This window comes from Cervus canadensis, chromosome 20, assembly GCF_019320065.1.
Source record: "Cervus canadensis isolate Bull #8, Minnesota chromosome 20, ASM1932006v1, whole genome shotgun sequence".
Lineage (NCBI taxonomy): Eukaryota > Metazoa > Chordata > Mammalia > Artiodactyla > Cervidae > Cervus > Cervus canadensis.
This window is the reverse complement of record NC_057405.1, coordinates 50,807,924-50,822,358: the sequence shown is the minus strand read 5'-3', so window position 1 is coordinate 50,822,358 and position 14,435 is coordinate 50,807,924. Positions and strand designations below refer to the sequence as shown.

The window sequence follows — 14,435 nt, the reverse complement described above, 5'->3', positions numbered from 1 at the left end:
TTGAGTAAACTCTGGGAGTTGGTGATGGACAGGGAGGCCTGGCGTGCTGTTCTTCATGGGGTCGCAAAGAGTCAGACACGACTGAGTGACTGATCCTATGAATAATCCTGTAATGACTCTTAGCATTCATATTGAAATAATCAAATACTTTTGGAATATCTAAGTATTGATGTCAACTTCAAGTGTTAGCTGTGGTAAAGTTTCTTTTAAATAGTAACTTAAACTTTTTTGATAAGTTTAATCTCAGGTCAAGTTTCCATTAAAAGTCTATATATCTAATTAACTAACTATATATATATATATATATATATCTGTTTAAATTTGTCTCAATGAACTAAATATTTAGAATAATACTCAAGCAAAAGATGAATTATATATGAAACACTGCTTTGCCAAACTATGAAGTGACCTTGATTACAAATCTTATTATCCCTTTATTCAATCACTCAAGAACCACATATATGAAATAAAAATGTCAAACCCATATGCATACAAACAGAATAGTAAGGAAAGGTGTTATATCAGAAACATTTCAGACAGTTGCCAACTTTCTTTCTACTATGAGGGGCTTTAAGATAAAAAATAAGTGTAAAATATCACATCTAACATACATATATACGTATTGTATATGTGTGTATGTACCATGTGTATGTGCATGTACATATGAGGATATGTAACATTAAGTCAGAATAAAATGCCCTTCCTGCATTATAACAGGAAGGAAAGGAGAAGTAAATAAACAATAGATTCACAATGAATTTATATTCATATTTTGTATATTTCTATATATGACCATTCATAAACATAAGTGGAGCTTTCCAGGTAGCACTAGTGGTAAAAGCCTGCCTAGTTTTGCTGGTGAATCCCATGGATGGAGAAGCTTGGCAAGCTACGGTCGATGGGGTTGCATAGAGCTGGACACAATTGAAGTGACTCAGCACACAAGCAAACGTAAGTGGACCAATTTGCCACTGAGCTAGCCCTGGAGCATCATGTTATACATGCTCAGAGAAACCATTCACACAGAACCTGCCATTCATAAGTTGACATATATAACTAAATCAATGACAGAAAATAATGATTTAGAATAGAACAATGCAATAAATTTAGTAACTCTCTTTTAAGCTAAAAAACACATCAAAGGTACTTAGGTTATTTTAGGAATTTAAGTATTCTTTCTAAAGTTAAGTTTTAAATAAAAATTTTACTTTTTTAAATAAAAAATGCAAAATTACACTTGGGTGTGTATGTACATGTGCTCTGTTGTGTCTGCCTCTTTGTGGCCCAGTGGACTGTAGCTGCCAGGATCCTCTGTCTATGGAATTTTCCAGGCAAGAATATTAGAATGAGTTTCCATTTCCTACTCCAGGGAATCTTCCTGACCCAGGGATCACACCGCGCCTCTTGTCTCTTGTGTCTCCTGCACTGGTCGGCAGATTCTTTACCACTGGGCCACCTGGGAAAAGCTCGCAAAATTACACTATTAATGTATATTCAGACTTACTCTTTCTTATCCCATTTTTTAAAAGATTTCAAATTATTTACATTGTTTCTCCAACCCTGTAACTCCCTGTTTCTCTGTTCTCTTGGGAGAGCTCCTATCTGTCAGTTTGCAGATGGTCAACTTTATTGGCAAATGGATTCATTTCTGCACATAGTTCTAAATACTGCATTCATAGAGTGTGCTTCAGGTGTATTTGTAGAGAATTTAAATTCAAATGAATTTCATTTTTGATGTAAACATAAAGGCATAGTGAAATGTTCTCGAATAAAATATTTTTAAACTCTAATTTAAAGAGCACTATTTAGACCAGTGATAAACATCTTAATGTGAAATTTCTTTTCACTAGGTAATAATCAAAATAGTATGCAGTTTCTTCACCAATATAACTTCCAAGGAAATTATTACTTTTTTTTACTTTTTACTTTCTCTGTATTTCTGAGACTTATTTTTATTTGATACTTCAAGATAACCATTCATATATAAAATAACATGTGTCACAACAAGAAAGCAGAGACAACCTCTAGCCAGCAAATATTCATTTAAAGACACAAAAACAAATACCATGTAGTAAGCCCTTATGTATGCATATAAACAGTTCCCAAAACTCTAAGAATTTCAATGGATATTTTAACATGCTATACAGATAAAAAGGTTATTATTTTTCATACACATTCTTTGAACATAAATAATTACAGAAAATGTTAAGGCAAAATTCTGAATTTCTTTATTTCTCTAGATTTCTTGATAAGTTTCAGTGACAGCTCATTATAAGGCTTTACTTTGGGAAAATACACTGAAACTGGTAGGAAAAAAAAAGCTTGAATAAATGTTTCAATATATTTCATACTATCTCTATCCTTCATCCAACACTATCGTTCACAGTAACTGATCATTCCCAGAACAAAAGTGCTTATTTTACACATACACAGGAAAAAAAAATGTGTGATTCAGTTGTTCTTTATTTGGATATATGAAATTAGTGTTTGATTACAAATGTTTTTCTATCCCTTAATTTTAAAACAACAACAACAAAAAAACAATAACACAGCAAGAATCTCAAATGAGTTTCAGAAAATTATCTATATTTAAAGCATAGGGCCAAAGGCTACTGATTTTTTCTTACCAGTGCTGTCATCATAGACAACTGTGACAGTTTTCCACTTGAAGAACTGCACCAAGTCCAAAATGGCACGGCTGAGTGAAGAGAAGTCTGGGTAGAGGCTGACATAGAAGGAATCTTTGTTGTCTGACACCTGGTGCTTCCAGCGGGTCTGGATGTGGGGAACCCCCAGAGCATTGCAGATAGACTGAACTGCATTTGCCGAAGAGCTGTGTGAAGGCCCGAAGATGGCAGCCACCCCAAGAGACAGCTGATCACAGGCTGCAGAGGAGACAGAAGTCTGTCAGTAATGAGAGGAGATGCCAGCGCGCCAACAGTACCACATTATCATTGTCCCAAAGGCATCATCCTGAAGGACGATTTGTTTGCCCTTAATATAACATCTACAACTAGCTGATTTTACATGTTGCCTAACTCCAAATATTCTCAGTTTGTTAGAAGGGAAATTCACCTAGACACCTGAAGCCTAATGTTCAAATATGATAACTTTGCAAATAATGTCAAGGGAGGAGAGGAGGAAGGAGAAAGAGCGAGAATATTTTAGAATTTAAGGGGTGAATATTCATTTTGCAAAAATACTTCATATCCAGGGGATACTTCAGGGAAATATTTCAAATCAGGGGAATAATATTCCTTCCCAAATTCACTGGTCATCCTCTACAATTTCAAATTCTGAATCAGAAGCCATCTATTTTTCATGGCCCATCTAAAAAGCTATGGTTGGGCACATAGTTTAGAATCTGCAATATCTGATGATACAGGTCAAGCTATGCATAGAAATGCCCATACAAAACCTGACATGAGTCACAGAGGGTGATTTCATAGGGATTAATCTCATTGAGTAGGAAGATAATCAAAGTATTTAATTAAATACAGAAATATTTAATCATCTCTTTTCATTTGGCTTTTGGATACTGTAAGACTTTTATGATGCACTAAATTAGCTTTAAGTTTACATTTATGTGTAGAAAATTTTATTCACATAAATAATAATTACAGTAATTAAGAGACACATAAACAAATTAGAAGATATTCAGACAGGAATAGCAAAACTGTGACAGAACTTTAAATTGCGTAAGGTATACCAAAGCAAGTGGTAAGTTTGGGTCAAAAAAGTCAATAATTACTGGAAACATGAAACTCATCTTTAAATACATGAAGAATATGATCTGTGAAAGAGGCTAAAATTTGTTTCTTCCTGGAAAAGGAAGAATTAGGGCAAATGTATAGAAGTGTCTCATGAATTCTGACACAGCTGAAGAGAAGAAACGTTCAAATGTGGAAGTCTGTTCCAAGAGGCAACAGTCTGTCTATCCCTGAAAATATATAAGGATGACTAAAATATTTAATAGATAGCTATTCTAAATGGAATTTAGGGATCAATTAGATTTTCAGTGTTAATCCTTTCAAAATAGTTGATCATTCTACTGTGCAAAATTTACTGATTTTTCCTTCAGAGATTTTGCCACATGAAATGCAATTTGATGGATGGATTCTTAAGCACAGAGATATTTAATAAATAAACTTTAGTTAGAAAAAAAAACACATTTGTTTAATCTTTTCTCAAAAATGCAATTCGATATAAATATATAGTTTTTGAACACATATAGATTCTTACTTTTAAAGTAATAATTGGAATTCTGAATCAGTAGAAAGTTCGGAGCCTCAAGGTTTTCACTCACATAAATTTTAATTCACATACACTGAAAATAAAAGATCTTCCTTCTCTAGATTTTTGACAAGTCACAAATCAAGAAAAGTTAAAAACATTATATTAGCTTATACAGAGCTTCTGAAGTGTGTTTCAAAGAAAAAATAGAGTTTTGGGGTATCAGAGGAGTCATTTAAAAGCAATATATGATTCAATAATAATTCAAATTCTAATGCATCAGAGTTTATTGAGCAAAACAGTATTGTCTATTAAAAATATAAGATCAGATATCAGTGAAAATTTAAACACTGAACTTAAATTCTTGCCTTGGAAAAATCAATTTAAAAAAGTTTAACAATGTCCAAATGAATTGGTATTTTATAATGAATCATATCAGTATCACATATATTATTGAGGCCTCATAAGATTCAAAACTATATTAGACCTCTCCTTTATATTAGTGGGCTTCCCTGGTAGCTCAGCTGGCAAAGAATCCGCCTGCAATGCAGGAGACCCCAGTTCGATTCCTGGGTTGGGCAGATCTGCTGAAGAAGGGATTGGCTACCCACTCCAGTATTCTTGGGTTTCCCTGGTGGCTGAAATGGTAAAGAATCTGCCTGCAAAGTGTTGGGAAGATCCCCTGGAGAAGGGAACGGGCTACCCACTTCAGTATTTTGGCCTGGAGAACTCCAGACACGACTGAGTTACTTTCACTTCATATTATCTCTTTACATATTGCTCTGCCACCCAAGCAGTCATAGGTCAACAAGCCAGTGCTTCACAAGACAAGATCCAAACCATGACATCCACCACTTCAATATCTCACAAAGAACGTTATTCATACACTTACTTGAGCTTTTTCAGCTTCAGGCAAAAGTCACTTCAGGAATTAGATTCCCAATGGATTTTTAATGAGTGAAAAATTTGTAAATCCTTTTTAATATTCTAAAAACCAAATGAGTTTACCACCTCATAATTTTGCTAAGATAGTCCCAAGGTAGTAAGATGTTTGTTATCAGAACATTCTAGTCTACATTTTTATTTTATGTTGCTACTTTGAAGGCGCCATTAGGAAATCTATTTATATTTTATTTATACTGTACTCATATTCCATATTCTTTGGTCTAAATTATTTCATTTAAGACAGAGCTTCTTCTTCCTAATGGAAATAATCATGAACGATGTCACTAATCAAATGCTCTTGTCTTGCAGCTAATGACTTATTTTGCAATTATGATGACACATGTCATATTTCACAATAACCTTTACCCCCCTTTTCAGCCTTCAAAACCTTTCATCACCCTGACATGGCTCTGAAATGTGAAAGCTTATTTTTATTCATAAAGATATGAATTCAAAGGGCAGGCAGAACATAGGCTTTGATAAACACTAGTTAGCTGAGGGAAAAGAAAGATACTTTCATCTTAAGAAATATTATATCTTATCAACTGCCATTAATATTAATGAATTTAGAAGAACTCTGTACTGATTTAGAATTATAAATAATTATGTACATTTCTATAGATGTCAGGTAGCTAATAAAACAATATTAGCATTACAGAATAGCAAGCACTGTCTTAAAAATAAGAATTTAGAACAAATGCTTTCTAAGTCCACTCCTTTGAGAAAATCTACCTTATGGAATTTAATTTCATGAATGCTAACTATGCAAAAGAAAAGATCACCTACTTAGACAAAGTAAGCCAATGAAAACATCTCTCAAAATATATTTATTGCTAAAACTGTTGTTTGGTTAAAATAATGCCTTGACAGTAGTTTCTCTATTACTTTCTTTCATATATGTATTAAACTCATATCTCAGAAAATTATATGTCTACTCTTATATTGAAAATACAGCTTTATAAAATAATAAAATACATAAGGTATTTTTATTATTTCTTCATGTAATCCAATTTTTATATCATTAGCCATTTATTCTCAGTTAAAAAAAGAAATATCAAGTAGCTAAAAAATAGGCAACATAAATGAAAGATTGATCAAATTTTTCCAATTAAGTTTTAAAATTGGGCTGCTGTTTTTAAGTCACTTGGAACCATAGAACTTTCAAGATACTCAGTAAATTAAGACCACAGTAGTAAAGTAGAATTGACACATAATGCAAATAAAAATGTAAAATTGGATTGTAAAACTTGGTAAAATTCACTGATGGTATTGTTTTATTTTAGTAGGTTCTTAAAATAGGAATAGTTTAGTAGTAAAACAAAAGGATTAATAGGGGAAAAGAAAACAACTTCACTATCCCAGACCTAACTACAATTCATGTTATAAGCAAATTTTTTCAGCAGGTAACCATATCACTTTACCTTTCCTGAAAAAAGAATGTATGTGCAGCTCAAAAAGAAATATTTGCATGAAAATATCTCTAGTGACTTATTAATTACTTTGTGGATTAAGAAATCTCTTAAGAATAGCTAAAAATTTGAATTTCAGAAAACACACTATTAAATATCTATCAATTACCTTTCTTGGATGCTTCAAAACTGTCATAGAGGTTTATCTTCTGGGTGTCATAGGTTAGGGTGGTATTGGGCAGCAAAGTTCTATTTCTGTTGATTGTGTTCACAGCAAATCTGAATGCAAGTTCCTCAGCTCCCATTGGGCCGGATTCCACATATTCAAAAATACCACCTGGCAAAGAAAGGAAAAATCACACAGTTCTTACAAGACAGAGAAAATCCTGGAAGGTATCTGTACTTTTATGTATGTATTTGGGTACTTAATTTGTGTGAGTGTGTGTGAGTATATGTGATTTGTCTAAGAATTTGGAGTATGAATACTTCAAATATTCAAATAAAAATTTGAATTTATGCCCTTTAACATAAATTCACACTGGCAAAATTTCTTTGATATTGATATCAAAATTTTACGTGATTTGAATATGATTTTGCCTTTTTATTTAGTAGTTCCTTCTTTTAAGACCTACATATATATAGATCCTGCATCAAGTACTGAACTCTCAAAGATTTGCACACAGTTCCAAAATAATCAGTCCTCTATGTTGATAAAAAGCTATACGGTTAGCATTGGGAAAACTGTATTAAATTTGTCTCTGTTTATTCAGACATCTGAATTCCTTATCATAATTTTTAAGTTTCAAGTTTAATAATAACTTACCATATTAAAAACCCAAAATACTTATTCACTTGCAAATTGCAGCATTTTACTTGCAAGAAAAAGAACAAAGTAGAATTTTCTATGTGATTTTCTCTACATCCTTTTTCAGAAAACACTTGACATTTTTGAAAGATAGCTCTCCCGAATCACGAAAATCCCTTAGGCAGTGAATAACACTGTAGCAAATAATTTTGGTCATAAAATGTGGAATATAATTTAACAACATGTTCTTTCCATTTGGCACCTTCCATGAGCTGTGTCTCAGACCAGTCCCCTCAATTGTGCCCCAGCCTTGATATCATCTCTCTCTCTTCAGTTGTGAGTGACCTAACTGAGACCTTTGTCTCCAAGAGAATCTCTTCCTTGTTGATTTGGTGAATGAAATGAAAGGGGGAGCACCTGATAGCTGACATCCTCCAACCTCTGTCTCTAGGACACCAAAACACTTAAGATAATGAACACTTATTTTTCTCCCCTTCACACTTCACACCATGTGCTCTCAGCACAGCCATTCACAAATTAAACTCCCTTGAATAGGACATTTCCACAGCTTGCAATTCATACCTCATCGAAAGTCTTGACGCATGAATGTCAGGAGACTATACTATCAGCATACTACCTATTCTAAATTACTAAGAAGTCATGGTATGGTAATAATTCCTCCAAATATGAGGAATTAGGACTCAGAAGATACCACAGTGATTGGACAAATTTATATTCAGGAAGAATTGGAAATATTTCATTTTACATCATATTAGTTGGAAACATTTCTCTTACTTTTTCAACAGTTTGATGGTATGGTTACAGAACAGCCAACTTATTGTGAAATTATATTCTGAATATGTTTAAATCCTGGTGAGTTATGCTAAGCAGAAGGATAATAAGTATTTATCAATATCCAAAGACTTAATGTGTGTCAACAACAAAATTAGATGTCATGTATGTGGAGGAGAACAGTGGTATGAGCATGGACTCCAGAGTTAAACTGTGTTTACTTTCTGGCTCTGCCACTTGTCATCCCAGGCAAACTGGGCAGTTGCTTAAATCTTCAGTCTGAGTTTCTTCATCTCTAAAAAAAGAGATGATGATGGAGCTAGTAGATAGAGTTGTTAATAAACAGCAAATTGTCTTATAACAAAGCACTTAGAATCAATAATTACCATAGAGCAAACACTACGTAAGTGTTTAAGATTTCACTGACTCTTTAAAGCAATCCCAAGTAGTATAATTTTACAGAAAACAATCTTGTGACCAAAGATTATGTAGCTATCAAATGACAGAGGCAACATTAGAATCTGTTCATGCCTGTTTTGAAAGCCCTTGCCTATTCCACTACAAATTAGTAATTTTCTTCAAAATTTCATTCAGCAAAACACACAAAAATTCCTAATTCCTAAAATGTGAGATAAGATGACTTTAATAAAAAATATGCAGTTAGAAATGTAAGATCATATATATGGAACAGAAAAATAATTGAGTAATTGGAAAGTACTTCTTAACCTTAATTAGGAACACATAATTGATTCCAGAAATGCAAACCTGAAGTCATTTCTTAACAGTAAAATAAAATGAAACTTTGAATCTTCTACTTCTCTCTGTTCAAGTTGTAATTTGAATGTGGTATAAAAGGAAAATGGGGAAAATCCCCTGGAGGAGAGCACGGCAACCCACTCCAGTATTCTTGCCTGGAGAATCCCATGACAGAGAGGAGCCTGGCAGGTTACAGGCCATAGGATCACACAAAGCCAGATACGACTCAAGCAACTTAGCATGCATAAATAGAAAAAAAGGATACAGAAATGGTCAACACATGATGATAGCAGGTTACAACTTTCCTATCCTTCACCTCTCTTCAAAGTAACAACCTACTTTGAAAATTATGTGTCAGAGTCTTCTAATATTGAGACTACACCAACTCTGTGGCCCAAAATTTTGCTCCAGGTTTTATGTCCAAGAAAAACTGTATATCTATGTTCATCAAAATAAGAAGAAATATTGCATGACATCCCTTATATGTAGAATCTAAAAAGAAATGATACAAATGAACTTACAAGACAAGCAACAGACACACAGACTTTAAGAACAAGCTTATGGTTGCCAGAGGGAAGGATGGTGGGAAGGGATAGTTAGAGAGATTGGGATGGACAGGCACACACTGCTGTATTTAGAATGGATAATCAACAAGGACCTACTACAGAGCACACGGAACTCTGCTTAATGTAAGGCAGCAATCTGGATGGGAGGGGAGTTTGGGGGAGAATGGATACCTGACTATGTACGACAGAGTACTTTCATTGTTCACCTGACATTATCACAACATTGTTAATTGGCTATACCTCAATATAAAACAAAAAGTTCAAACAGTAAAAATATAAAAATAAAAAAAGAAGAAGAAGAAAGAAAAACATGTACAAGAATATTCATAGTAGGGCTTCTCTGGTAGATCAGCTGGTAAAGAATCCGCCTGCAGTGCAGGAGACCCTGGTTTGATTCCTGGGTTGGAAAGATCCCCTGGAGAAGGGATAGGCTACACACTCCAGTATTTCTGGGCTTCCGTAGTGGCTCAGATGGTAATGAAGCCACCTGCAACCCCTGGCTTAGGAAGATCCCCTGGAGGAGGGCATAGCAACCCACTACAGTATTCTTGCCTAGAGAATCCCCATGGACAGAGGTACACCCCAATACAAAACAGAAAGTTTAGAGGGAGAATATGATGGCGGAGAAGTAGGTGGACTTGGAGTCCATCTCTCTCCACGGATACATGAGGAATACACCTTCAGGCACAGAAGTGCATGCAGAACAGCAGCTGAGAGCGGACAGGAGTAGCTGACCAGTGGAAAAGAATATATGGAACCACGCAAAACTCAGTAGGACAAAGGAATTAGGGGGAAAACCAGGAGTGTTAGTAGGACTGGACCTGTCCTTGGCAGGTGGGAGAACTGAAGCAGGGGTCCAATCCCCACAGCAGGGTAACTGTCTGAGTCAGAGGAGAAACATGTAAGGCTGAGAGTGAAACAGCTGATCTGGGGCGGTCTAAATAGAATGAGAATCAGATAGTCCTTGCCTCAGTCATACATACTCCAGGCAGGAATGCAGGTCTCCTGGAAGGGGCAGCGGCTGGGAGCTGGAGTTTAGGGATTGTGGAGCAATCCCAGGGTGAGGGCTGCTGTAGACTGTGGAGAGATGGATTGAGGGGATGTGAGGGAGGAGACCGTGGTGGGAAATGCCTGTGGAGGAAAACCAGGTAGCCATGGAAGTAAGGCGCTACTGCCGAGTCAGGCGTAGGGGGTGGAGCCATCACCATAGCCTCTCTCTCCAGGCGCCAGCATGGGCAGCTGAACAACAGGGAGGCTGGCCCTGACGCGCTCAACTACAGAGTAGGACCCCGCCAAGGGTGCCCCCTTTAGTGCCTGTCGCGCCAAACAAAGAGAAGGACCCCAGGCAAGGGAGCCCTCTAAGTGCCTGTACGGGCAGAGCCACAGAGAAAGACCGGCCAAAGAGGCCTTCTGATCGGCAGCTACAAGAGGCTCAAAAAAGGACTCTGATCGGGCCACAACTCCTGCGGCGGAGGCAGTCCGAGTCCCTGCACATTTGGCGCCGCCAGGGTCCCCGCAAGCCAAGCAGCTGCACCACCTTCACACTCAACTCACTGGGGCAGAGCTGCCACAGGCAAAAAAAAAACCAAAAAGTCTTGTGTTTATGTTCACAGGGTCGCTTCAGTCCTGTCTGACTCTTTGTGGCCCTGTAGACTGTGGCCTGCTAGGCTTCTCTGTCAGAGAGCAGGTTCTCCAGGCAAGAATACTGGAGTGTATTGGCCAAAACTGGTTGCGATACCCTTCTAGAGCACTGTATTTCCTGCTGCCCTAACCAACAACCCCCCTGAGGACCTGGTGCTGCGAGAACCCCTGTGACCCACGCAGCTGCCCCACCTCCACGCCTGGCCCTCACAGGGGCAAACCCAAGTCCTCCAGGGCAGCCTCAGGAGCAAACCCCAGTGGACGACCCACATGCATAGGTGGAAATAAAACCACACTCGAAACCCAGGGGCAGTGTGGCTAAGGAAGAAGACCCAAAGCCTTCCCACCAGCTGTGCAAGCTGCAGATTAAATCCACACGATCAACTAGGCAGACTCCGTGTCTATGGGATATATAAAAGGCCATTGAGAGCTCCCACAAAGGAAAATGCACTGGCTCTGATAGCTGTGGACAGGAGTAGGACCAGATTAGAATCTGAGCTGCCCCCACAGCAGGTCCAGAGATGAGCACAGTGTTGGAGGGCATCCTAGGGAGGTGAGGGGGACTGTGATTCCCGGTATGGGAAAGGACTGACAGCCGTGACTCAAGAAAAACATTTATGATTCTTATTTTTTGACTTGTTCTGTAGGTTCTTTTGGAGTTTTTTCCCCCCTTTTTTACCCCTCTGTTGTAGTTGTCAATTTTATTGACACTAAGACATCCAAATAAACTTTTGAGCTATTTCTTTTTTTTCTTTTTCCTCAGACACAATTTTCACTGTCATAGACCTCGACTTCTACATTGGGCTTTTGTAGTTCTGTGAAGTTTTCCTCTTTTTTTCCATTTCTTTTTTTTTTAACTTTTAATTTTTTAAGCCTATTATTATTTTTTCTACATTTATTCCTTTGTTTGCTTTTCCTGCTGTTATTTTCCCCCTACAGTTAATCTTTAAAATGTATAAATCGTATTTAACTACCTCTATTTAACGTTGTATATCTATTCTTTCTTTTCTTTCTCTCCTTTCCTCTCAACATATTTGTTAGTTTTAATTTCATTGCTTTATTCCCCACTTGGCAACTTGCTTTAGTTTTGTTATCCAGTTTGTGCTTTATTTAGTTTTGTTCTGGTAGATATAATTTTTGCTTTTCTTTGTTCATCAGGTGAATCTATTCTACTTAATTTTTGTTGGACTGTTTTGATTTTGCTTGTGCGTGTATATGTATATATGTATATTCAGTCACAATTTCTATTGTTGCTATAAACCTCTGCCTTGACATTGGGCTTTTGCAGTTCTCTGGAGTTTTCCTCCCCGCCCCCTTTCTTTCTTCTTCTATTATTTCTCTTTTCTCTTTTTTTTTATAATTTTAATTTTTAATTTTTTTAAACCTACTATATTTTTTTTCTACACTTATTCCTACTACACTTGGGTTGCCTTTCCTACTGTTCTTTTCCCCTTGCAATTAATCTTTCTTGTATATAAATCTTCTTCATCTACCTCTCTTTAACTTTGCATATCTATTCTTTCTTTCCTTGCCTCTCAACATATTTGTTAGTTTTCTTTTCATTGCTTTATTCCCCACTTGGCACCTTGCTTTAGTTTTCTTTTCTAGTTTGTGCTTAAAATTGCTGCTGCTGCTGCTAAGTCGCTCCAGTTGTGTCTTACTCTTAGTGACCCCATGGACCGAAGCCTACCAGGCTCCTCTATCCATGGGATGTTCCAGGCAAGAGTACTGGAGTGGGGTGCCATTGCCCTCTCCAGTGCTTAAAGTTAGTTTTGTTCTTAACTGGTAAATATAATTTTTTATTCCCTTTGTTTGCCAGATCAATCTACTGTACTTTATATATGTTGGACTGTTTTCACTTTGCTCATGGGTATATATGTACATGTGTATATTCCATTATTTCAATTATTATTTGCCTGATTTTGTAACTTCCATTTGTCTGGGGTTCATCTTTTGTTTCTCATTTTTGGATATTTGTTTTACTCTCCATTAATGCCATAACAAACTACTTGTGGAATCTTCATTCCTGACCAGAGATCAAACTCTGACCCTTTGGAGTGAGAGCACTGAATTCAAGACCCTAGACTACCATAGAACTAACCCTAGGGAGTATCAAATAATGAGAACTCACACCAGGAAACCACTTGAATATGAGACCCAGTATCACCCAACCACCAATAGCACCCTGTGCAGGAAGCCTCATCTAAACAACAAACAAAACAAAAATACAAGCCAAATCATCAGCAGACAGGAGTAACACCTCACTCAGCCTTGCCCATCAGAGAAAAAACAAACAAACAAAAACTCAGCATAATCTCACCCTATAGGAAGCTCACACAAACCACTGGATCAAACTTAGGAAGGCAGAAACCAAAAGGAAGAAAGAATTCAACCGTCTTCAAAGAAAGAATTCAACTTCAAAAGGAATTCAATTTCAAAAGGAGACTTCAAACACAACACCTTAAAAAAAAAAAGGAAAAGAAAAGTCAGAGAAATAAAGTACAAATGAAGAAATAAACTAGAAACACGTAAGTCCAAATAAATGAAGAGGAAATAGGAAAATTACCTGAAAAAGAATTGAAAATAATGACAGTAAAGATGATCAAAAACCTTGAAAACAAAATGGAGACAGTGCAAGAATCAATTAACAATGAACTAGAAGAATTAAAGAATAAGCATACAGAGACAAACAACACAATTACTGAAATTAAAAACACTCTAGAAGGAATCAATAGCAGAATATCTGAAGCAGAAAAACAAATCAGTGAGCTGGAAGATAAAGTGGTAGAAATAACTTCTGAAGAGCAGAATAAAATAAAAAGAATGAAAAGAACTGAGGATATGCTCAGAGACTTCTGGGACCATATCAGACTCACCAACATTTGAATTATAGGGCTTCCAGAAGAAGAAGAGAAAAAGAAAGATATGAGAAAATTTTTGAAGAGATGATATTTGAAAATTTCCCCAACATTGAAAAGGAAATAGCCAATCAAATCCAAGAGGGACAAAGAGTCCCATACAGGATAAAGCCAAAGAGAAACACACCAAGACACATACTAATCAAACAAAGACTAAAAACTAAACAAAAAGAATATTAAAAGCATCAAGGGAGAATCAACAAGTAACATACAAGGGAAACTCCATATGCTTAACAGCTGATCTTTCAACAGAAACTCTGCAAGCCAGAAAGGACTGTCAGGATATATTTAAAGTACTGAAAGGGAAAAATCTACAGCCAAGATTACTGTACCCAGCAAGGATCTCATTAAAAATTGATGGGGAAATAAA

The 14,435-nt window shown here is 36.3% G+C and overlaps 1 protein-coding gene across 13 annotated transcripts in view; it reads right to left on the bottom strand.

Annotated features, from left to right (window-relative positions):
• GRIK2 (glutamate ionotropic receptor kainate type subunit 2) overlaps positions 1-14,435 on the bottom strand; it is a 723,627-nt gene that overhangs the window by 435,892 nt on the left and 273,300 nt on the right. For all 13 annotated transcript variants that reach the window (XR_006263929.1, XM_043439138.1, XM_043439135.1 and 10 more), the window contains 2 exons: positions 6,757-6,924; positions 2,628-2,885 (listed from right to left, as the gene is read on the bottom strand). Coding sequence is in view for 12 of the 13 variants with exons in the window: in XM_043439138.1 (XP_043295073.1) it covers positions 2,628-2,885; positions 6,757-6,924 (426 nt within the window). In the remaining variant the exon portion in view is untranslated. The remainder of the gene's footprint in view (positions 1-2,627; positions 2,886-6,756; positions 6,925-14,435) is intronic.